The sequence below is a fragment of the Oreochromis niloticus genome, linkage group LG23 (genome assembly GCF_001858045.2).
Source record: "Oreochromis niloticus isolate F11D_XX linkage group LG23, O_niloticus_UMD_NMBU, whole genome shotgun sequence".
Taxonomy (NCBI): Eukaryota; Metazoa; Chordata; class Actinopteri; order Cichliformes; family Cichlidae; genus Oreochromis; species Oreochromis niloticus.
In genome coordinates this window covers 10,539,805-10,566,364 of record NC_031986.2, presented here as the reverse complement: position 1 = coordinate 10,566,364, position 26,560 = coordinate 10,539,805, and the positions used below count along the sequence as shown (strand labels likewise).

At 41.3% G+C, this 26,560-nt stretch overlaps 1 protein-coding gene across 2 annotated transcripts in view; it reads right to left on the bottom strand.

The window, feature by feature from the left end:
* The window catches only part of LOC100693228 (interleukin-1 receptor accessory protein-like 1), a 319,171-nt gene that overhangs the window by 93,914 nt on the left and 198,697 nt on the right, over nt 1-26,560 (bottom strand). For both annotated transcript variants that reach the window (XM_005450017.4, XM_013268902.3), the window contains exon 6: nt 26,199-26,273. In XM_005450017.4, coding sequence (XP_005450074.1) covers nt 26,199-26,273 — 75 coding nt within the window. The remainder of the gene's footprint in view (nt 1-26,198; nt 26,274-26,560) is intronic.

Genomic DNA, 26,560 nt, shown 5'->3' with positions numbered 1-26,560 from the left:
AGCTTTTGCCATATTGATAAATGGCCCTTTAAGTCTATTTGCTTCAACATTACTTGCTATCTGTGTACAGGACTTACTGTATGAGTTAACTGACACTTTTCTCCAACTCTTCAAGGTTTTTGTTGAATGTGCCCCTTGTAGTTTAAAATCACTGTTCACCGCTAAGCAAACTCCTCAACATATATAACCCCAAACGAGCACTGAAATCGTCTAGCCAGATGCTCTTAGTACAGCCGAGGTCTCAACTAAAGCACAGAGGGGATGGGGCCTTCGCAGACGTAGTTACCAACAATACTCAGCTATTATGTTCAGTTGATGCAAAAAGAGCTCAAAGTGTGCCAAGACAATATCTCTTAAATAGTTTATTGCAAAGTAAACTGGTGGTCTATATTTATGTTTCACAGCAAGATCATCGCACTGATCTTTCACTGCCACCAGTTTTGGAGAGCTCGGTGTATCTTAATGAAACAGCCACTGAGTGTTTGTTCTGTACATTATAGCAAGTGAGCCATGACCTGTGGCGATGTATAGAGAGGATGAAGTCTGTGCATCAGATGCATCTATGAAAAAAACCCCCAAAAAACACACAAAACAAAGAAAGCAAAGAGGACGACATGGCCTTTGTGTGATGGCATGGAAACATGAGAAAGTTTCTTTCTCCTTTATATAGGAATAGCTAGAGCTATTCATCCCAAGTGGGTGGTTGATTTTCCATTCATACCAGGAACTGACAGCGGAAATCTTGACCTTGCAACGTGAAATAGATCCTGCATATGTACCGAGAGGTCCTGGTAAGTTTCATAATAACGCTGATGACCAAATCGATCTGAATCAATACACATAATTAGCCTCCTTAAAGTCCTCTCATTTATTCACCGCCTTCATTCAAATTCAATGGAAAACTTTAATCTGGAATTTCCTGTGTTGCCTCTTGATTAATGTGTTACCTCCTCCCCCCAATCACTGTCTATATCAGCTGCCATTGTGTCCTGTGACGCACGCACCCGCCTGAAACACCTTGAATCGATAACCTTGGCTGTGTTTAAGCTAAAGTCATGGAGGCTGTAATGATGCTTAACAGCCCATTAAGGTGATGGAGACCTCGGGTGTGGCGCGGGTGACATGTCAGGGTCAAGCAGTGGCTCCAAACACCTGAGGGAGGCCATGTTCACACATATAAGGTACATCTTTTGCAGCCTGTTATGTAAGTGGGAACACTGCATCTTTGAATAATACCAGAGCGTTAATTAGCTTTAGCCTATTTGTTAAGCAGAACAGAGGATCCTTTTAGTGCACACACACACACACACACACACACCCTGGTTAAAATGTACATTTAGCTATTCATGAAAGCTCCGTGTGTTTCCCTCGCTGCAGTGCCAAACAACTCCTGGCTAAGTTTCTTTTATCTCCAGCTCTATTGTTTGGTGACCTCGGTTGTATAAGAGGCTTGTTCTCCATTGTTTGCTTCTGCGGTGAAATTGATTAACATTGGGCTATAATTGCGGCAAAGAGTTGAGGACAAACACCGGGCCCCATTATCTTTCACACTGTGTGACAAAATGGAGCCGTAATTACTAGCAACCGTTTTCAGGAGACAACACGTCTAAATGCAGCAAAAAATAAAGAAGACGCGCGGTCCATTAAGTTGTATGCACATGTGCATTTGCACTTAATTGATGATTACCCCTTGCTGATCAAAAGAGACTTAATGTTGCTGCAGATGGCAACAACAAAGGAGGAGGAAGAAGAAGAAGAAGGAGTGTAAGAGCGTGCAAGGCCGGATAAAGAGCCAGGGAAAGGGAGCAAATAGAAGGTTAAGTGCAGGCAAGGTCCAAGCTAGAATTCAAGTAAAATGATAAGTTTTGTTCTCCGTGAATGAATGAATTTTATTATTCAAAGGATACAGCTCTCTCGGCTGCTGAAGGATTCTCCTCCTTCACTCGCTGACACTTTCTGACGAGTGCTGCAACGACAATCCGTAAGTCAATCATCCCAATTTAGGTTGCACAAGCGCACGCATGAGCACACGCGCATATAGGCACACGCCTACACGTGCATCAACATACACAACGCACAGAAATGACAGAACGTGACGCTCAACTGATCCCACATGACTCAAACACATCTGGCCGACAGGCAAATTTCACAGCCTTCAGAATCTACTGGTTAAAACTGTGTGGCACAAACCAGAAATTAGACAACTTGGTTCCTGAATTGTCAGCTAATGAAAAAAAAAAGGGTTGAATGCACGATTACAGCTAAACTGCACACGCACGCGCAGTACACTATACGAAGCCAAAGATGCTCGAGCTGCGTACTGCGCTGCTCTTTCCCTTTATGCAGATTGACACACTCGTTTTGTTGCTTCAGGCGTTGACCGCGTTTCACTACTGGAAAAAAAAGAAAGAATGAAAGAAAGAAAAGGATCTCCATGGCAACAGCTTTTGCAGTTTGTAGGTTCTAATATGTGTGATGACATCATCCAACACCACTGATCAGAGGTACCCGCTGATGCACATCCCCTTTACCTGTCAGTCAAATTTTCCAGCTTTGAGAAAAAAGAAAAGAAGCCCAGTGGAAAATGAGATATCAGCCCCGTGTAGTTGTACTCGGCACATTCAGAAATTAATATACCGATAAGGCATTTGATCAAATATATGTAAAAATTCTTTCTTATTAAAGTAAGAAAAAAATCTTAGAAATCCATGTTTTAGTCCGAATAATACAGAGAAACATATCAGACACTTAAACTGAGACATTTTATGGCTACATTTAACTCATTTTGAATTTGATGAAATCCCACGTCGCCTTGTTATCGCATTCACGAAATTTTCAGAAAACTCAACCTCTGACCTTGAGGTCAAGGTCACTGAGATTCGAACTTGTCTGGATTTTCAGTAGGTACACTTATGGTACCAATGTGACTATCCTACACCACTTTGTTCTCGAGTCCGCCCGGTGGATTGATGACAAAAAGTCATAAAACGTTGGGGGCAACAAAAGTGTGGAAAAGTAAACAGTACTAAAGAAACAGCTGAAGGAAAATGTTTGCAAGTAATTTAATTAAATCAAATTAAGGTAATTGGCAACAGGTCAGTAACATGACTGCCTCTGTAAGATGTTCTTTTATTATACCCAGAGTTTCTCAGAAATAAAGCTTGGCAGACGTTCTCCAATCTACCAAAAACAAAGTTCAAAGTTTTTGAATAATGTTCCTCAATGTAAAATTGCAACTATTGCAATGACTCTCATCATCTACAGAACCTAACTAAAGAAAAGCAAAAGATTCTGAGAATCTGGAGAAATCTCTGTGTGCAGGGAAAACGATGGAAAATGAATACTATATATCATGTATGCCTGTGACATTTAGGCTTTAGCCTGACCAAAACTTGTGTGCAAGCTGCTATGTAACCCACCTCCCCCTACAACTCCTTCTTTCATGCTTCACCTGACTTAATGTCATATCTGCTTTACTGATGCATCCTCTGCCCTATGCCGGGGTCTGTGCGACTACTTTCTCAACCTCAGGGTTTCCATATAGGCACACAGGGCCTTGTCACCAGATATAAATGAATACAGATGGAAATGTCATTTTTCTTCCGACTAACTATAGAGATCCCGATTGAACCAAATTTTAGTCTTCAATTTCACAATGAACAACAATTTACATTTAAGTATTCCACACAAAGGCGACATATTATTCATCTCAAATATTTAACTAAGTATCAAAAACTTGTGATTTGTTGAAACTATCACATAATACATGAAGTCCAGACTTGAAATCACACATATTGTTCACTGTTCAAGCTCCGTGCTTTAGCGCACTCAACCATAACCCCTTAAAAACACATACTGACTTGAAACTGGGGCAATCAATGGCTACCCGAAGTGTTCGATTCATAGAAAGCAGTGAAAGCATATTTTACTCCTCGTAGGGTCTCTCTGCTTTCAGCCTGGTCATGCTCAGTCAGGTGAATTCACGCCTCCATCCGCAAAAAGGTTTTTGGTTCTGGCACGTGTACATGTTTGCCCCATAAACTGATCAAATTCTGAGCACACACATGTTCTGGCACAGCCCTGCATTCATCCTGCTGCTTCAGTCAGCCATGAAATCATTAAAAGGTGCCACTGTGCTGGTTTCACTTGCGGCCATACATGCTCAAGCAAGAAGTGCTATGCTTTGGGTTCAGAAGCTGTTGTTCTTCTCTTCACTTTAGTTGCTCTATAATTTCGGTCGATTTTTGCTTAATATGTCAATAGAACACATTGTTCTCTAACAGCTTCCTCAGGATGTTTGTGCAGACTGGTAATTGGCCTTGTTATCATTGATGATTTCCCGTCTACTAATCAGAGGGTCGTAGTTCGATCTGCAGCATCTCCAGTCCACTTCTAGTGTGATGATGGTGAAGTTCCGGCATGGGTATTCTAGAAAACACTCTGTGGATGTATGGGTGAAAATAATGACTTGTAGTGTAAAGTGCTCCGAGGGGTCGATAAGGCTCAAAAATGGTCAATATCAATGCAAGCCATTTTCTCGGTGTTTGCATGTTGAAGTAAATCGTACTAGGAGGTCTTATATTTGCGTTTCTTGTAAAATACGCATGAAGCCGGTTCAAGTAATTTATAGAGCTGTCAAGACCTTAACTACACATACAAATCCTTTTAACTTGGCAAAAATGTCTTACGGGAGCGACAGTGACACCGAAAGGAACTACAGGTCCTTTTGGTGTCAATGAAATGATGGTGAAATGTGACCAAGGGGTAAAATATAAACTATGAATTCCTGTGAGAAAGGAGCCACAAAGCCCTTCAATGCTGTGATACAAACACGGGCACGGCAGCAAAAGGAAAGCTACACAATAGAGGGAGAACGGATAAAATGTTGGGAGAGCCGAGATGAGAGGGAGTGAAATATGGCAAGTGAGGGAAGACAGATAGAGAGATGCCACAAGCATGAACAGATGGCTGCAAAGAGACTGGAAAAGAGTGAGATAGTGAGTGAGGCAGTGAGTGAGGCAGATAGAGAGAGAGGGAGAAGGGGAGGGAAAATCTGGATCAGGCTGAAAAAGGCCTCGAGTTCACTTTGGGGAATGCAGTAAGTAGGACAGGCAAAACTTACATTCCAAAATATGACACCCAAAAATAGCCCAACGGAGAATAAACCACTCAGGCCTGGGAGCTATGCTAGATGGTCAGTCGAAACAGCCCCATCCACTCTTTAGGAGTCATAATCTACCTGAGGATGGACACAAAGGGGAGCTGAAATCTTAATGGTAATCTATGCAAATTCAGTTATGGAGGGCTGGAAATGAAAAACAGGGACTTTCCTGATGCAAATCAAGTCTACTAAAGGAGGCACTTTCATGAATATGTATGTAAAAAGTGAAGCTATATCACACACTGTATATAGTGAAAGATTGGAGAAAAGCAGAAATGCCACAAAGTTGCCGTTGTGAGAAACCTTTTTGCCTTCGGAGCTGTGCTCTAACCTCCCCTCCCCTACACCTTTATTCATTTAGCCGGTAAAGACAGAGTTCTTTTCTCTGATCCTGGGGGCAACAGCAATATACAGTAAGAGCTGGTCATTAATTCAACAGTTCCCTCATATGTGAGAAGTGTACTTAAAAGTAGGAAATGATGTGTCTCGTTAACGGGGTTCAACCAATACTATTACATTATACTACGAGACCAACCCCCATGGCAGATATAGAATAAATGGAGACCCTGTTCCTCTACTTGTGGCCTATGTGCGTGCTCTGATTCAATCTCTAACCCAGTTTTCTCATGCGCACACACACGTGCACACACACACAAATACAAAGCGCCCCAAGAGGATAACATTCACTGGTACTCTCCACCAGACGTGGGATGAGAGCAGACCAGCTGGCAGATTGACAGCTGTTTGATGATTGTAGATGCACTGCATTACGCTCCCCGGCGAAAAACGACATAGAGCTATGCCGTGTACGAACGCAGCCGCCTCAATTACAAAGGGGGGGAACCCCGCAGAACCCTCCCATCCAATCCGATGCGGTGTTTATACTACGTGCCTTTGGGCTCGTATAGCCTCGTATCTCGAGCTTGTGCGGGAGCGTTGCCATTGATCTGCATTCTCTCCTCGGTTGGTGTTTTACCTGCTAAAAAACTTCACCTCCCTACAGTTGCATGTTAATATTAAGGTAACCTTGATTGTGATGCAACCTGCCTTGAGCTGTGCCCAAAGTCCAGCTTAAAACCGAATCGGCTCAGTCAGTATTAATGAATGGAACTAGCTGTTACCCAAGGCCAAACATTGGAGATCCTGTGCCTGTGTCAAATTTGCATGAGGCTGATGATTCACAGCTACTGAACTGCTGCAGAGATAACTTTTTTTCATGCGGTTTTATAGCACTTGCGAATAGGTCTGGCGTTTTAATTTCAAGGATGTGTGTGCAGCGAGCTATAGAGAGTCATGCCTTCACTGCAGCAAAACTTTCCTCCTTTAATGCCAGCCATTTTATTCAGCATGACTGACGTTTAGCTGACATTATTACCCACCTTTGGAAAATGAGCACTAACACACGCTGGTAAAGGCCAAGTCCAGATGGCAACAATCATGACAGGCCGTCAGAATGTGTCTTGTGGACATTCTGTCTGACAAGAAAAAGTCAATACAGCAAAAGCCATAACGAACTGTCAGGTTCTGTAGAAAGTAGGCTTTTACATATTAGACAGGGTTGCTGCACAGTTTTAAAGCAAACTAACACCTTTTTTCTCATTTAATACCAAATGTAGCAATGTCTAAATGCTGTTTTGTTTCTCTCACAGGTGTCTTGACCTTGAGGACTGCATGGATGTTGCTGTTGTATCCTCTTGCACAAGAGATGAGTTGTTTTGTGCCCAATCCAACAAAACCCTCACTGCTGTTATTGTCATGTCCACATTACTAGCAGGTGGCCCAACAGGAGCTGTTGATGCAGCAGCAGCAGACACGCAGGGCTCCATTAGCATTGTTTTTCTGATCTCACATGATTCCTGTCCACAGGTTTGAATAGTTAAATGGTTTCTTGTGGTGGCAAGCTTGTTTTTAAACTTCCCAGTCCCCATCTTGGTAGCTATGCCTTTTTGCTTTTGTCCATTTGCACTTTGTGACACTGCATATAACCCTAAAGTTAAGATAAAAAGCAAAAACTGAATAAGTAAAAAGATTTAAGACCACGTTGATCTTGAGGATAAGGGCTGGGCGTCCACGTTGGGTTGGAATCAAGTCGCTGCCTCCAAGTGGAAGATTCAGGAATCTTGGATTCTCTGAGGACAGATTGACAGATGCTGTAGTGGCCTTACATGATGAAGAGAGAGCATGACATGAAAGTGAAGCTGCTGATTTTCAAGTTGATCTACAATCTGACACTTATATATGGCAATGGGCTGTGGGTAGCAACCGAGAGAATGAGATACAAGCCGAGGAAATGAGCTTCTCCACAGGGTGTCTGGGCTCTCAGACTCAGATTAGTGCCACTGCTCCTGCACATTGGCCATTTGATAAAGATGCCTCCTGTTTGGCTTGGGAAAGCCTCAGTGTCCCTCACCAAAAGTCGGAAGTGGCAGCCAAGGTGTCTCTGCTTATAATGATATCCATCTTCTACCAGATATCCAGGTTTGGGTCTGCGCAAAGAAACCCACACTTCCCTCACCCCGGCCACCTCTTCCAGCTCATCTGTGGGGACGCTGAATTGCTCTCAAGCCACCCGAGAGATATAATCTCTTCAGCCGGTCCTGTGTCCGAGCAAGGGCCTCCTCCCAGTAAGATATGGCTGGAATACCTCACTCAAAAGGCATCTAGGAGGCATCCTAGTCAAATGCCCCGAAACCTGGACCAGGATAAGTGTCAGAAAATGGATCAATTTTAGAGCTCTGAAGTAAAAACACGACTTTTCTATCCGGTAACTTCAAGTAGCTTGAAAATACATCAGTTGAGAAAATCTCAAAAACAGTACAATGTAACAGCGACATTAACCATCACTGCCACGGGTGATGCATTACCCTCCTGTTCAGGTTCCCTGCCAGTGTATGACACATGCACTCAATTTACAGCTGTGACAGAGGAAATCATGAGTGGTTGCATTAAAAAGGAAGCTTAAGAAGAAGTGTAGGAATCTGCAAGCGCATCAGATACAGTAGTGAAAGCATTAACACAAACCCCCCATGGTTCACAACCGCTCATTCTTCTTTAAATACACACCACACACACACAAGCTTACAGAAAGCACAGACACACACAGAGTCGAGCAGACATGGTTCTTTCCCTCTGACTCTTTCTCCCTGTTATTAGTTGATGAGTCATAGCGTGGCTCTTCTAAAATGGGACAATCCCCACTCTCAACACACACACAGTCACACACACCTTATACAACAGAGCACCTGAGACACACCTACGCAAACTCATAGAATACTCTCCCAAGTACACACACAGACACACACACACAGTTGCAATTTGGCAGCACCCCACTCCACAGCCTGGGGACTCTGAAGCTGCCTGGTGTTGATAGGTTAGTGCTGTTTTTCTTTCACACATCCAAAAACATAGTCTGCTGAATATCAGTGCCACCTGCTTCTTCCATGAAATGGGCTAATTAAGTTTATCCTGGGAAAACCTCACTTATCTACCCTGCCTACGAGTGACTGCAGTCAAATTATCAATTGGGCAAATAGACTCGGCGTTAGAAGTGGTCCTTTCCATTTAGGTATAAATGTCATGCAAAAAAATAAATTTCCCCAGCGGCATCAATACAATCCCAATTTTGCCTCAGCCAGTGATGCTTCTCCTGGAGAATTGATTTATTTATGATAATTTGATGCCACTTTGAAATTATAATATGTTTGTCTGTACAAAAGCGAGACCACAAGAAGACAGCCCGGCCAAGCTGTGTCTCTGCTTGCCAAATAAACTAAACTCAAGATGTTTGTTGGGGAGTTTAAGCGCCAGCTTTCATGCGTTTTTGGTAAAACTGCACTGAACACTTTTGCACTTTGACAGCCCCACACAGCAAACACCGCAATCTTTTTTGGATGGACGAAAAAAAAAAACCCCCACACACGCACAAAATGTCAGGAAGACGCAGACTCCTGAAACCTATATGTGCTTTTTGTGTTTGGCAGCACAGTGAGCCATGGTTTTGACTGAGTTTGATTCCTTTCTGACTGACGGTGGGGTGGAGTTTGTGTCTTGCTTCAAAGTTTTAATCTGTCAAATTGTGGGTGCACAGGGATCGTACTCCACAGCTGAACACGGAGCCAAATACGCAGTTAAAGCAAATATACTCCATCTCTGCTTATGCTGATAAAGACCGGCATATTTTTTACCTGAACCAAGAAAAACAAATGTTTCAAGTCAAGAAAAAAACAACAAGCCCCCCCAAAAAACTGCACACAGCCACTCAGATAATCAGAGCACCTTGACTTGAAAAACAGACTGGATCTCACTGATAATTTCTGAAAAATTGAAGTGTTCTCCTGCTCTTTTATTTGTCTGATTATTGAAAATGAAACAAAAACCAGCAACAGTGAAAAGAGAATTATCAATGAGACAGAACGTCTTCCAGTTATATCTGTTTGGATGCCTATCCTGTGGTTATCTCGTGTATCGTGTTATTGCTATTCTGTTTGCCTGTGTGCAAGGAAGTGAACCTTCCATAAAAAAAAGTGATCTGATCAGCAAAGTGTGCCAAACAGGGTGCAAGGAATGTAAATGAATCCTTTACGGCGCAATGTTTAAAGCAGTCAATCATGACGGAGCATTGGCAGCTTTCTCCATGAGGGGGAACAAATACTCAAGCAAATCAAATGGAGCCATTACCATGGAACCGTTGCCACGACAACGACCTTTTTGCCTAACCTTATGCGAGTAGTTTTATTTGCCTAATCTTACCCATACCGGCTTAACGGGAGCTTAGAAGGCCACATTACTCTCATTGGTTAGTCTTTGTCTTCCTTCTGTACAATTCATGACTTTACAGTAGCTATTAAAAAGAAAAAAAGAAAAACTCCAGATGAGTCCAGTTAGGGACAATTAAGCTCAAAATAAATAAATTAAAAAGAAGATCCTAGAGAATCTTTTGCTGATGCCTTTTCAACTCATTAAACCAGCATCTGGCAACTAATGGACCACGGACCCGACGGAGCACAAGTCTTCTAAAAAACACTTTGTCTAACGACGTTGCTGTCATAATTGAAATCAATATCAATACCATGTCACTGCATGGAAGGATGCTCAATATCTTCTATCTGCCTCGCGGTTGCCAGGGAGAGTGAACAGTCTGGTGTGTGTATGCCTGCTGAAGAACAGAGACAGGCCCGCGTGCTATGGTTAGCCTGAGTCTCAGAGATTATACCTGAGTGCTGCCAAGGCAGCTGGCACAGCGGCTGTGGTTTCTCTCACTAGCATCCAAGAAAAGAAATGGAATCTTTTGACAATAAAACATTTTCTGGGCACTTTGGTTTTATTGTTGTGAACATTTTGGTACATTCCAAAAGCAAGACGTTGAACAGCGAAGTAACGATTCTGGATTTTTACACTGGCAGAAGCAGCTCGTGGCTCTCACCCACAGTACTCGGGAAAGTAACTGCCCACTCATAAAGCTATGTCCCAAATGTACACTACTGTATGAACTGATCTGGTGAGATTGTGTATTCACAGAGGGAAAAAAAATAACATCAATTGTAGCCAGCTAGGAGATGCCAAAAATGTAAGTGACTTGTAATTTCCAAATTTCTACTGGAAAAATAAAATAATTGCAGTGTTGAACTGAATGGAATATATTTCCTCTGCCTACATGTACTTTTACTTCAAATAAATTTTATATCAGCCGGCCAAAACACAGATTAGTTTATGCAATGGGGAGGTGTCTGTCACTCATTGTTCCACCGGATCCTCTGCTATTAACAAGGATTGCTGCTACTCCTACAGTTTGAGTCAGAAACAATAATTTTCTAATGGTTCTGCACTTAAAGTCAAGATCAAGGCCATATTTCCATTTTCATAAGAATATCTGCTTCTCCTGTTCTACTGCTCAGATCAGACTCCTTACGGTTTATTGGTAGGCCGATCTAACTAAAAAAACTAAAGAAAAGACAGGAAAAAACACCCTTTAGCCACGCTGCAAGTGTTGATATCAGTATGTCCACCAGAGGGCAGTCTGCAACTCCCATATTGGCAACGCATGCTTGTAGTAACAAACTGATCCAAGAAGAGCTTAAGCAACTAAATAAATAACTACATGTAACAAATGTTAAGCAAATCTGTTCATGTTTTCTGTGCTTATAAGCCAAAAAATATCAGTCGATGTATTGGAATATTGGATTAAAAAATCACCAAATATTGGTATCGGTGTTAATCAGTTGCCCAGACTTTGTGACTTCGAACGCTCAAACTAAACTTTTTTTCTGTATATCACGAATTACAATAAAAAAACTGACAAATATCAACATAAACATTGTCTTATTTTTTTTGTTTTTGAAGTTTTGTTGTTTTTTTAATGTTACGTTTCTTTTCAAATTCAGCATTAACTATCTAACCAACCATGTAACCAGGTTGGTCACTTACATTAGGGCAATTTTAAAGTATTTTTATTACAGTATTACATGTACTTATAAGTCAAGCAATGTGTACATAAATAAGACATAATATGAAATCAAAATGGCAAAAAAATATCAAAACTGACCAGTGCATAACACAACAAAACCCAACAAGCGACTGGATGTCGCTTGATTTAAAACGATCCTTCCCCCAAAGATCCTTTTTTTTTTATTGAATGACACTCAGAGTGGGATTGCAAGGGCAGATGTTTTAAAGGGTAACATCACAGCTGTTTTAACATTTCAACTCAATTTGGGGAAATGCCAAATTTAAACCTACCAGCTCTGGATGACAACAATGGCAGGCCCGCCACATTTTGCAAATAAAAACAAGTATGTAATTACTCTGTTTCTAAAATTGCTACAAATGAGGATTTTATAGCAAAACACAGCATAACTCATTAGCTAAAGCAACTCTCCCTGTCAGAAAAACCAATAAAAGGCTGTGTTTTCTAATCGCCGTGTATCTATCCTTTATACACTGTTACCAGCTCACTGTTATGACTCATCATAGAGAATAATCTAGTGGAGGATGGGAGGGAAAAAAAAAGGAAACCACATTAATTTCTACTGAAAAGCTTTAACTAACATTCTAATAACATGAGAAAATTCACATTGATATACAAAAACAAAGGCGGTTAAAAGGTGACAGGGTTAAATATAGGAAAAGCAACACATTCCCCATGCTTTTTAAAGGAGAAACACAATACTTGCCAATAAAACAAAGCGCCCCAGAAATGTTGTTATGCTCCATATCGGGAAGCTTTAGACATGCTGTGGTAAGAGGACTAATTCTCTGTTGTGTAAATTTCTGTTCTATTTTATTCTATTCTATTCTGGTCTGCGCAGAGGTCAGGGGCTATCTGAGCATGTCATAATCCCTCCTACAGCTGAAGAAAAAATATTGTTTCTTTACCCAAGGTACAGAAGCAAGGTGTTGCCTGACTCATCGCAGTTATGAGACAAATATCCACAACATTTCATCTGACACATTCTTATTCCCCCGGAGCAGGGCCGCCCACGGACCAAACAGAGGACCACACTTGTAGATGTAATAGAGCAACACAAAGCAGGCGAATACTGTATGAGAAGGACAAATCTGGCCATATCAGATTGCTTTAGCACATGCAAATCCCCGGAGGTGACGGTGTGAGACCTTTCTGTGCGTGAGCGTGAATGTGTGCATCATTAGCTCTGAAGAATATATTGCACTTCACCTGCATGTGCGCACGTGCTTCAGAGCAGTTTTGCCATGACATCATATATTGTGCTCGCCAAAGTTTGCTGCCATTGCCATCCTGGCCCTGTAGCTCTCTGGCTGGTCACCAGAGGACGCTCTCTCTTTTTCTATCTGTCTCTCACACACACACACACACACAATCAGAAGTTGGCCCAAAAGGCCAATGTGAGACCAAAGAGAGTGCAGCGAGAGCATCGCCCAACCAAGGTCACGCTCCGGGCAGAGAGGAGACGCTGTCATCTCTGTCCAACCTGGACACGCAGCCACATAAATGCAGCCAGAAGGAAACCAATACGGCCACCTGTTTGGCAGGAAATACAGCAAGGGCAATTAGTTCAACCAGGCAACACACACACATGCACTGCCGAGGCAATGATGATGAGGGAAGAGTTTGCATGGATAGCATTTTGGCTTTGGTTTTCTTTGCTGACAAGGAGGGGGGAAAAAGAGCTCAACAAAAACTGTGGATGAAGTAAAATATTACAGAAAAAATGGCTTCGAACAACCTAAGAAATTTAATGGAAAACGCTTTTCTTCAAGTCACCAAAATTAATGTCTCCTCCTACTGCTAGCAATTGAAGTCCTTGAATAGCAGAGTAGAAGAGAGCAAAGTGAGCTGCCGTGCTGAGGTTAAACTGAGGGCTAATCTAATGGCTGTTAAAAAAAAATAAAAAAAAAATTGCTGCGCTTAACTGCAACACTAAAAGGTGTGTTTAAATATAAGAAGGGCACCGAGTTGCCGAGCGAGTCTTGCCGCTCGCTGCTGTCGGTAATCCATATGCTGGTGCTTGAATGGGGCTGACTATTGAAGCTAGTGATACATGACAGTACTGGAAGGAGAATGAAGAAGGCAGCAGCAAGGAGGAGGAAGAGGAGGAGGAGAGGCTTTTGAAAATTAAATTCTAGCTTGGATATGAAGAACACAGCTGTTGATGGAACAACAGCTGGGCGGTAACTGTACCGACTGCACTTTGTCAGTCCACGCTCTGTGGAACTGGAAACATGAGTCAGAGAAAGACTAACTAAAAACTAAATCCAGGGATAACCCCAAAACAAGATGTACGGTATATCCTGCCAGAATAGCAAGACCACAGCTGTTACATGATACTGATAGTTTAATCCAATGACCACAGTGCTACCTTGCCTATAAACCTGCTGACTAAGTATTTTACCTTCTATGTCCTTTGAATACTTCTTGGCAAAAAGCTGCACAAAGGGTCTTGATCGATGCTACTTCATGAAACAACAACACAAATACAGTTTAAAAACCCCCCTGAACATTTTATCCATGGTTTGAGGTTATAAATTATGGTATTCCTGTAGAAATCATCCTATCTACTCAAAGAAATTGGATGAAGAGAATAAAAAAATCAAGACTTTTATTTACCAATGTAAGGATTAATGTCACTGTGAATGTGCCCAGGATCTATGATGAGATCAAACGGAAACCACTTGAACTGAAAAATCAAGTGCCAAAAACTGCAGTTCTTCACTGAATTGTCAATTGCTTTGTGTCCGCCGGTCGGAAGACCACATATAATTTCGATGTACGAAAAGAAGGCTTATTTTTTTTTATCTAATGTTATCCAAAATTAATGACTGAGCCCATAAACTTAGCGTGAAAGTGTTTACAGAGGTCCCATAGCCGGGAAGTCTTTCAGCAACCACAACTGTCACCATCTGCTAGCGTTCAGAATGTAGCTTAAAGTCAGGTCCACGCTAGCTTCATTTTTCCAGCCTGGATGCTACGTCCATGTTTATTCAGTCTGTGGTCCCAACACAGGCAGCTGAAGGTGGTCAGCATTTGCCAGGGCACACCTCCAATACTTTGAGTTAATAAACTGGATCGCTTCACATTATCTGACACCGGTGCTTTTTGCCCATACCCTTACATCTTCTCATCAGTGCTAGGTTCGAAAAAAGCCTATATGATCGCAGCCAAAATGCTCTTACTCACACTTCAGGATAGCAGAAACCAATGGCAGAAGTCAGTGTCTACGTCCCTCTTTGGTCTATGGGTGAGGCAGAAATCTCAATTTGTCCTAAGGAGCCATGAGTATCAAATCCTATGTATGTTTTTGGGAATGCTGCACATATACTAAATATCAGCACTGACCAGGCATCTCTTTTGACCACAGTAGCCTCAAACATAAGTTTAGCTAGCAACTTGCTGCTAGCTAAACATAACTTCTCTGGCACACAACTGTCCATAGTTTAAGAAATTACCTCCTTCAGGACCTGTACTATCTTCTTCCACCATCAGCTTTATGATGACATAATTATTAATGAGATGATTTTTATAACTAACCATTTCATGCCACTTCTGGCTTGACACCGCATGCAAAAATGTACCATTTGCCATCACACTGTTACATACCTACCAATGAATGACGATGGTATGGTATGGTAGTGGTTGCTTAGGCAATAGGCTAATATTACAGTCACACTAAGGAAAACAGTACTTGGTGACCACATCACAACCAAAATTATTGCAACTGTGTGCAATCTGGTTGCCTCTAAAATGACTCTACTCTTTGAAGTGCGAGTGGTTGTAGACCTGTTCTGCACCTCATTTTAGAGTCAGGCTACTATCAGTTTGCAGTTAAGTAGGGTCAATTATATGCAATCTGTTTGTGATAATATGACAATTAACTGTGCTAAATCAGTGAAAAAGCAAATCTGTTGCCGTCTGTTGCAAATCTCTTGCCAACTAAACAAACTACTTATATTCAGAGTCTAGCCAGAACTTCATAGATTTAAAACAGAGATTCCTCCACAACAAAAGTAGTGCTGCAGGATGGCAATTTAACTGCAAAATGACATTGGTGCAAAACAACCTTTCTGATAGCTGGTTGACCAATGGTTGTAGGCTATGCTAGTTATATTCCTGAGTCGTCTACTGCAAAGACACACATCGCAGATCTCAGACTGCAAAGTGTTGGCAATCTGTCTGCATTTATTTAATTAGATAGCAATTATTTGCAGACCTTTATCAACCTGCCTGAGAGTGAGTGCAGTCAATCCAAGTCAGGTTGTGACAATCTGGAGATAGATTGCCAGTGGTCGCCGCAACTCCTTGCATTTGTCACCTAAACTGAAAAAAATTCAGTATAATCACAGAGCAACCACCAATTTTTCTGGGTCGCGTGGATGTTTCTAACTCAAAGACACTTTGTACCAACCTGTTGAGAAAAAAAAGACCTATTTTTTCATGTATTCAAAGAGTATAACTACGAATGCAATCCTTACTATATAGTAAAGAAAGCAATAAAAAAACCTTTTGGCAGTAGAAATAGAAAATCAGTTGGGATTTGCAGAACCACCAAAACAGCAGCCCAGTTCTGCTCCACCAAATCTTTTCCTAATTCATCTCATCTCGTTCCAGAGCGGCATCTAGAATCACGCATGCTGCAAAAGCAAAGGAAATCTCACTATTTATATTCAATGACTTGTTTCCTCTGATTACAAGTCAGGAAACTCTGCATTTGAAGTCTGTTGATCGATATTACACAGCACTTAAACGTCCCCCCTGTGGGTGAAAAATCTTTTCATCTTAAATCAATTTCACATACGTGTGTGTCGTCATCTACATTTGCTACCTTCATCCATCAGAACAAAGTCATTAAAACTGCATTTACTGCAGCAACTGTGGCATAAATAAACAAATCAACTGTCAGATTAGTTATAAGTTAAAACAGGACCACATTCTAGTATTCATCAAGACTTTTTTTTCTTACCTGCATTGCTTTACATTGTGTTTTAAAATGTGCTTGAAATGAGAGACCCAGTGATTGTCCCATTGGGTTGGTGCCTCTTATCTGCTGATATAATCAAGCCTGACAAAGGTAGAGGTTTTCTGACCTTCATGCATACCTACATGCAGGTGCAATGCAAGAACACTTAAGCCATTAAGCATAAAAATAGAAAACATCATCAAACCAGACTGTCTACAAAATAGATGCCAAAGCTCAATTCATGATTAATAGGTCTACCCAGAGATGGAAAGTATTGCTGGCACAGGCAAGAGGCAGTATATCTTAATACTCAAGTGCTCTGGCCAGTTCGTGATGCTATTTTCTGCTAAGGGGGACCAACGCCTTCAGCCATTTTTCCTCTTTGCTGAGGCAGATATGAGGTTGTGGGTGGGAGAAGAAGCAGAGCAGCACATGGTCACTGTGGTAAAATAGCTCGTCTTCTAAGGTCAAGCCATGATCTGAAACATGGCCGGTATCAGTGCTGCACTCACTGCTGCTCTGCTGGATCTGTTGATGAAAATTAGCCATCTTTGTTCGATAGAGCCTATCATCTCGTGACTGTCCCTGTCATTACTGTACTTATGTAAAACACTAATGGGAGCATCCCATCACCAAGTATCCCTACCAATCACCACCAGCAACCCCCACCCCCTTCTAATATGACAGTAAAGATTTATACCTCCACACTGCAGGGCATATTAACCATTTGGGACAGTGTGCCGTTTTGTAACCACTTTCATCTGTAATAACCCAAGGTAAGACACCATCATATTTCATCCCCTCTGTGAATCTTAAATGAACCTGCTCACTTTTCCCCCCCTTCCTCTGATGCTTTGCCCAAACTCCCCCTACCTTCATTTCTCTCTCATTCTCTATCCTCCTCTCTCCCTTTATCTTTATCTCACTCTGTCTTCCTCTCCTCCAGGGCCCTCGACTCATCTGGAGACTTGCCAGGAATGCAGATAGGATCACTCACAGATGTACAATAACTTGAGGGGAATAAATATGCCCTAATTGAGAGAAATGATGTAATATTGATCCCAGGGCCTCTGAACCTTTGGCATCGACGGAGCGTTCTGCCGAGCCCGTGACATTTAGAGGGATGGCTGGTGTGTACGTGAGTGTGAATGTATGTGATATTGGGAATAGGTGTTGCAAAGCCAGAGAGACTTTTTTTTTTTCTTTGTGAAACTAAAAATGTGTCTTGTGGTGTGTTGAGAACTTCCTGCCTCAAATGATAACCCTAGTGTAAGGTAGAAGCACAAGGATGATGTTTTCCCACCTGAGAATGTACTGAACACAACACTGAGCTGCTCCACCGTATAAAATAATGCTTTACTTTTTATTTCACTCTTAATTTGACCATAATTCACTAAATGAACATCATGCTATGATAAATAAAACTTGGAACTAGTTCTTGGAACCATAAACTTGAAGGGAAAATGTTTGCTGAGATGACAGATTAATTGAGAAGGACTAACAGAATTCATGTGTTAGTTTTTGTATGTATTTGGCTAAGCAGAGTGAACGATTTTGGATATCCAGTCTAAGCTTATGTGCCTCTCTGCAGTCCTCTAAGAAACCAATGACCCAACTGTGTTTTACATGCTGTGACCATAGACAGTATCAAACATGGACTACTATGGACTCTTCTGAAACCGTCCATTGGTTTCTCAAGTCTCTTTTTGAGACCTTGAGACGGATTTCCGTCCCCATCTTGGTTTTAAACCCCCCCCCCCCGGATGTGACGAGCAAGGGTGGGTCTGGATGTGAAACATCACAGTCATTGGTAAACGACTTGTGATTAATAAGTTGTTAGCCAATGAGCGTACCAGGGATAGTCCTCATTTTTGAAGCACAATATGACCAAGATTCGTAAAACAGACCCAAGATGAGTAAGTGAGACCATAAGCCCGCCAGGAATTTTTAGAAAGGCCAAGAAAGAAACCTGTTTCCTGGCCTTCAGATAGATTGCTGGTTTAAGGCTGATTCACATAATTGTGACACTGACCCCTGTAGGCTCTGTGTAGGTCCAACGGACACCCATGCCCTTTCCTTTAGGCCATCTTGCGTTTTGATTTTTTAGAGCATGATAACTTGAATGTGTCCTGGTTGTCATCTTCTGTTCAGCCTTTGGGGAGACCTCAAGCAGAGTCTAGCTACATGTCGTCTGGTTCGGAAGGAATTCTTGCTCATATAAACAAAACACTTTGTGGACGGATTAAATTCAGAACAGGAATGGTTGTACCTTCTGTAACAGGCCCTTTATAGCTTTCAAACTGGGGTGAAAAAACCTTCAAGTGATCAATATATCTACCTGACCTTTCAGCATTCACACCCATTCTCCAGGACCTTTGGTATTTACCTTCAAAATGATCTACTACACATGTCTCTCTATCTGTTGCATGGTTTACCTTCATTCCACTGTGGACTATCAGTAGAAAACCCAAGACATCAATACTAATCATTAAATATTGAAAATGGTACCTTAATCAATGGGAGGTAATTCCAACAGCACACCATTAGGATTTCAAATCCATACAACTAAAGGAAGTAACCTGTTTTAGAATAATGGGATGAGGACTCATGATCATAGACTGATGGTCGAGCAACGACTTTACATTTCAGAAGGATCTGCTGTAGCTCCGACTTTCAACCGCATTCTGTCAGTGTGGTGAAAGTTGACATTTTGTCTGCTGCTAGGTGCAGTTAATCATTTCTTCCTAATGATGCTTTGTTTTGACAGAGGATGCAACAACCCACAAATTCATTATATCTCTCAGTTTAGATTTTAGGTTTAATGCGAGGGTAAGTCAGCTTAGAGGAAATGGGAGTCTCACAGCAACCTGACCTGCACAGGAATAACAGCCCAACCTCGTCATTACCAAATGATTGCAAATTCTAATTTGATGTGGCTACTGACTTAAAAGTTAATTCAGGAAAATAATGGTTTTGTTCTGACTGAGGTACCCTCTGTTTATGTCAGTGGACTATGTAACTCCATCCTGTGAGCGACTGAGGACCAATTTCCAGTTGAAGTTGTTATTATGTACGCACCAACGATTAGATTAGAAAGTTCAGCCTCTGAGAGCAGTGCAGACCCGCAGATTGCAATAGAGACTGAAACAAATGGATTTTCACAATCAGTCTTTCTGAGATGATGTGATAAGGTTTTAACTTTTGCAGTGCACACATTAGTGGTTAGAAATCTATTACTCAAAAAAATGAAAGGAACACTTTTCAATCAGAATATAGCGTCAAGTCAGTTAAACTTCTGGGAAATCGATCTGGTCAGTTAAGTAGCAGAGGGGGCTGGTGATCAGTTCCAGTTGCTTTGGTGTTAATGAAATTAACAACAGGTGGACCCCCCAAAACAGGAATGGTTTTACATTTTTTTGGCATTTGTTCTCTCATTATCTTTTCTGACTGTTTTGTATTTAGCTATGGTCAGTGTCACTACTGGTAGCGAGGTGATACCTGGACTCTACAGAGGTTGCACAGGTAGTCCTCCAGGATGGCACATCAATATTGTGGAGACCTCAAGTATAGCCTAGCTACATATCTTCTGGTTTCTATGAAATTGTTTGCTCATATAAACAAAACTCTTTGTAGAACGATAAAATTCAGAACATGGATAGCTGTACTTGCTGTAACAGGTGACTATCGCCTTCTTTTTGATATCAGATTTTTAAATAACGCATGCATCTTCCAACGTCCTCTGGTGGGCCCTGTGCTCATTGCGCAGCACCATGGAGCCTGACTGGCATTTGTCATAGGATACCTGAAACTGCAGGTCCACCACTGGCACCCTCTGCTTTTCACAAATTGGAGCAGGTTTTCCCTGAACACATGTGACAGATGAGAAAGGGTCTGGAGAAGCTGTGGAGAACGTTATTCTGCCTGTATCCCTGTTCAGCATGGCTGGTTTGGGGGTGGGTCTGAGGAGGCCCAGATCTCTAGAGGCTAGCCAACGGGACCTGGATTGCCATTAGTTAGCTAGTTACCTTAGATCCATTGCCAGACCCTACACTGGTGCAGTGGGCCCCTCCTGGTGCATGATAATGCCCATTGAGTATGCAGGAAGTTCCTTTAGGATGAAGGAATTGATACCATTGACTGGCCCCACACTGGCCTGACATACAACAGAACACCTCTGGCACATTATGTTTTCAGTCCATCCAGCATCGCCAGTTTGCACCTTTGACTGTTTAGGAGCCCTTAGGATGCCCTGGTCTAGATCTGGGAGGAGATCCCCCAGGACACCATCCATTGTCTCATAAGGAGCATGCCCTTATGTCAGGCATGCACACAAGAACATGGGGGCCATAGACGTACCATTTTGAGTTGCTGCAATAAAGGTTTGGCAAAAGAAACTAGCCTGCTGCATCATTTTTCCACTGCGATTTTCAGGGTGTCTGAATTCAGGCCTCTGTAGGTTGATAATATTCATTTCCGTGGACTGATGTGGCATCTTTTCATTCCTAACACATTACCAAGTCTATATCAGTATAGATTTCCAGGACTATTTTTTTCCAGTTGTATATATATTACATCAGAAAAATGCTGGTCAGTACAAACAGGACAAAAAAATACTATAGCATGGGCATGTACCAGCAATAAAAAAACTTGCAATAGGCTACCACTCATCATCTATACTTATTCTACATCCATAAACACAAAGTGGAATGATGCTACATGACTTGGAAAAGATAAGAACACATGAAGGTTTAATTATACTGGAATCTACGCCTGGCATCGGTACTTCAATTCAATGCTGTGATGTTGGATAAATTGTTTGGTTGCTCATTGTGGGTGTTTTGTGCAGACTAGTCAAGTTCTTCCACAGCAAAGTGAGAAAACATTTCTTTGTAGACCTGGCTTTGTGTACTGTTAATTGGAAGTAAAAGTGTGTTCAGACAGAATGGGAAGCAAATGCTAGATGTGGCATGATGGCTTGTAAGGTCAGTGGAAAAAAACACAAGTGGGCGTGAAAACATGCAAATTGCTCCTGTTTTGCAAAATGTTAGTTTGAGCAAATGCACATGAATGGTGCCAAACCAAACAATGAAAACACAGTCCAAGACTAAAGCCACTCAATAGTTGCATGGGCGGGCGTCTACCTTCCTTTGGCCACAATTTAGTGCAATCAGAGAGTGTAAAAAGATCTCCAGTACACAGAGAGAAAGCCATTCAAAATGTTGCAGACATATCAACTGGTTTCTGGAGCATCCTAAATGGAGTACAGGGATCTACTTTTACCAGGCTGTATTCTTGACCTTTGACCCTTTCCTGTGTTCACAATTTGTTGTTGCGCTACCCCACATTGTTAACTTAAAACCACAAATTCACTTCCATCCTCCCGGGGACTACCAGAATACACTGTGGGAAACACAGAAAATCCAAAACAAAGAAGTTTGGGAGGAAAAAGCGAACACACCAAAATAATCAATTTAATCACTGAAACAGAAAACAACTCTTGAGATTTGCAGAATATTAGAGACTGATGATGCAGAACAGCTTCTTAAAGTGAAGCACTTGTTTTTAACCTTGAAAGAGTGAATTTAGGTAGAATTTGAACAAGAGGCTCAGTAAAAAAGAAAATAAAAAAGTTTGTTTTTTTTTCTCTGCTGCAATTTCAGAAAACTCGCTGCGGAGTCGTAATGTCAAGTGTCAGGGGATGAAGTGTGATATCCCGAGGACTGAGGCGAAGGGATTGAAGTTTCAACAGCCAATCAAGATCACAGGGGATCTTTCTGGGTTTTCCCTGAATGAACATCACAGGCGGCGTGCCACAGTGGTCGTAAATTCAATCTAAGCTGAAGTAAAATGTCAGGATAGGTAGGCTGGGAGTGACATGTTAGCTCTGCATAGAAAACAGGATTATAACAAATCAAATCTGGAAGAAGCAGCAGCAGAATAAAGGCCCAAAAAAGCTGGTTGGTTAGGGTTCAATCCATGGTTGAGTCTGATTTACGAACATAGATGAAAAACTGTTTCTTCTGCATGAATTTAGTAAGATTACCAAAAACATATTCATGCATAAAGGAAACGAACCTCGCCCCAACCCTAAATTGTCAAACTGTTTACAAAGCGTACAGATTAGCAGTACACTAGAAACAGACTTGTCCTGCAGTAAGTCTGCTTAGCTGTACTCCAGTCGATTATGTGCACAAGACAGAGTGAAAGCAGTGTGCAGTGACATGTCAGACTGAATTACAGAGGCGAACTGTATCTGATCTGTCCCACAGAGAAAGCAGTGGAGAGACATGCCCACTGAGGGCCTGCATGAGAAGAGCATTTACACAACATGTTTTAATCAAGCATTTTAAATTTAATCAGTTATAACTGAGGAAGCACATCCATTAGGAGGCAGAGAAGTGGACGGAAAGTGCACGCTGATTAATTGGGCCCCCCACTCCACAGATCCCTCTGTTCTGTACGTTCTTCCCTCGAGTTCCACAGCGAGCGCTTGAAAAGTGTCTCTCCGCATTTGCCTTTTCACACTCTCGTCGCTCTCCCCGTCTCACCTGCCTAATTAACTGTCAGCTGAAGCCATTTGTTCTTCTATATTTTATGGAAGAAAGAATAAAAATAAATAAATAAAATTCCACCCGAGCTGCCATAAACCCTGAAAGGATATGCTGGGTTTGACTGGGCTCTCTGTGGATGATAAGAGCGCACTAGGCCAACACTGAGAAAAAGTGATAGGAGCTTGTACTGGCAGAGAATCAAATAGGTGTTCATATATTATGTACACAGTGCTGCTGACTCTGTGTAGAATATCAAAGGGTGCAGAGGTGGGTGAGGAGCATTAAAAAACCCCTACAGAATTCTGGCTAATCCTTAACCAGTTAAGACCAAAATACAAATTTAAAGGGGATCTTTCATGCTGTTACAGTGGCAGAATTCTCATATGAAACATGGAAAGATTCAAATCATGAAGAGTATGAATGAGTAATATATATGAGCCAAAAGCTCAAATTTCATACTGTTTATTCCACTCTTGGCTCTGTATGACATCACTGAGAACATACATCCCTAATATGGCCATCATAGACACAGAACGGAAGCCACACCCACAAACCTTCTTTTATGAGGGGCAGCCAATCAGAAGAGAGTTAGTTTAAAGGGATAGTTCATGGAGCTTAAAGATGAATTGCTGTACAGATAATAAAAAAGAGATAATTGTGAATTGTGAATAACGCAATGTTACTTTATTACAGGCATGTGCTCAAAAATGCGCAAAATCGGTGCCCTTTAAATACAGCCTGATACAATTAGCTGTGAAAATGAAGGGCTCAAAATATTCTTTTGATGAAAAATACAGTAAAAGTACAATTTAGAAAAAACATATCTTTTCTACCTTTATTGCCTGTTCTCAAAGCTATCAGGTAATGGATTTTGAAAACCATCATTATCCACTATGAAAACTTAATCAGATGAAGAAAACCAGGGAGGCTTTTATCCATCATCAATTTAAGGCTACAATGACTTGCACCTATTTTCCCATTGCCACCTTTTACCTCTGCGAGACCGTTTTGTTCATCGCCCATGACAAATTTACTTCAAAGGAAGCCTCCATCGTGACCCATTTTCTCTTCCACCAACAGCCCAGCTTTTGCCCAATAAGGCACAAAGCGGGAATTTTCCCATGAGCCCTGGTGCATCCAAAGCTGGTAAGGCGAACGAAAGGTACCGAGGCGGCCACATGAGGCGGAATTGGAGGCAATCACTTGGAGTGCTGCTAACATAATACACTGAAGATGATGCGAAGAGAGATTATGTACTGACTCATTAAAGATGAACAAACACAAGCTGCATCAGTGTTGCACAAAATAACCAAGATAGATGTGATGCGTGTGAATACAATGAAAAGGCATAGGATTGGAGGAGAAAGAAACACAGCGGACACAGCTTTCAGACCAAGTGAATCACTTTCTTTTTCATACACAGATGTGATAAATGACTCATCCTTTTCTATCTTCTATCCTTCCTGATAAAAACTCAAGGTCCATTCACAAAAGGGCAAAGAAAGTAAAGAGACCTAATTGAAATATTGCATATTGAACAGTTCTTGGTAGGGATCTCACCAGAACTGATATTTCCAGTAGCTTTCTATACCATAATTCTGAAAACAAGAGGGCACTTTTTCGATACCATAGGTACTATAGGAGGCAATTATACAGAGTAGGATTTTTACTAAGATAATAATGATTGGTACTAAAAATGAGATATTCATTTGCAAAGCTGTTTATACCAACAATGACATCTTTGCCTCTGCCTCCTGCAGACACACAACTTCACACAGCAGCTACAGACAGACAGGCACACAGTCCCTCTTACTCCCAAGCCCCTCCCACCACTAGCAGCTGAACTCTTGAACAGCAGCAGAACAAACTTGCTAAAGCAACTTAAAGACTGACACCCCTGTCTTTGTGAGAAATTTCTAGGGGCCTGTAAAGCTCCTGCTTCAGCAACACTGAAACCGTTATCATTAATATTGACCAAGCTGGTGTTAACATTAACATTTAACTATTAGCTCTCTGGTAAGTCATGATCAGGATAGGGGCTAGCAGCTATGGCTAGTGTTAACATTATTGTTGGAGCTAGGCAGTCCTGCCCATCTGAAATGATAACGGACAGCGTTAATTTAACAGGCAGAAATTTGGTTTGGTTTGTAAGAGCAGCTAGACAAAAACAGTGGTGGTCATTAACAACAAACTTAACAATTGTTTTATCAGCTATGATCATACTACCAACTCACCAGCAGCACAGGAAATAATCAAGCCTGCAGATGAATACACTTGCATCAACGAGTGCTCTTCTAATCTTTAAGTATTTATTTTTAATAAAATAAAATGAAATTCTAGTATCATAACAACACTGCTGCTGGGTTTCTTAAAGTTAAACCTGTGCAGCACCAAAACAAAAGGGAAACTTATGATACAGGATTTGAAATCAATATAGTTCAATACCTAAAAAATGGCAATGCTGTTCACGCTATTTGAGGTGTTGTAGAAATATATTGACAGATAAAATAAATAAAATGCCACTCAGTTTCAATGTTATGGAGTCCCGGCAAAAATCTCAGACAAAGCAGTGATTAAAACCTTAATGTAAAACATGAAAAAAGCTAATTATATTTAACATTAATTGGCAGATAGATACTGAAGAAAAAAGAACAGAGCAAAAGCAAAGTGACAGTACGTAGAAGTAACTCCTCAATAAAAAATATTGTATCCAAGAGAAACAATGTGGTGTATACTCATAGAGGAAGAGCAGAATATCCGCAGCAACAGCAAGGCAACATTTACTAAGTATTACACGATTACACTACAAATTAAGAAACTACCATTGTGGTTGTTTCCTAATAACATCTGAGTCTAAAACTTTCACCCTACATGGGCAAAATAAGCACATCACTCCAAAAAACCAAAGCTAAAGTAAAGTAGAACAGGACCTACTTTGAAGCGCCAACTGGCAAATCTAGAAATCTGAAGCAATGCCATTGTGTAGCGCGAGCTAGCGCGACACTGTATCCTCATAAAACAAGCGATCACTGTAGGGAATGAAACGAGATTTCTTACCTATTGCCATTTCTATGATGCTCATTTGGCTCTCTGAAGGGAAAAGGATTTTTGGCGGCTTGTCTGTCAGGGGAGCTGTGAAAAGACAAATAGAAAGAAAGACAGAGCGCATTAAATTCCACATCTTTTCTCCTCGGTGGACTGTGGGAGTTGGATTTATTCATTAAAGACCACAATAAAAGCGTCCTTTAAATGGGAGCAAACACATGGAAATATATATATTTAAATAGTGGACAGAAGAAGAAGGAGAAGACAGGATGAATTACCCGGACTTAGAATTACCCAGTCAAAGCTTTAAATATCAGTGTGCATGCTTTCAAAGCAGAAGCTACTTCAGTACTAATGCCACTCATTCTTTGAGT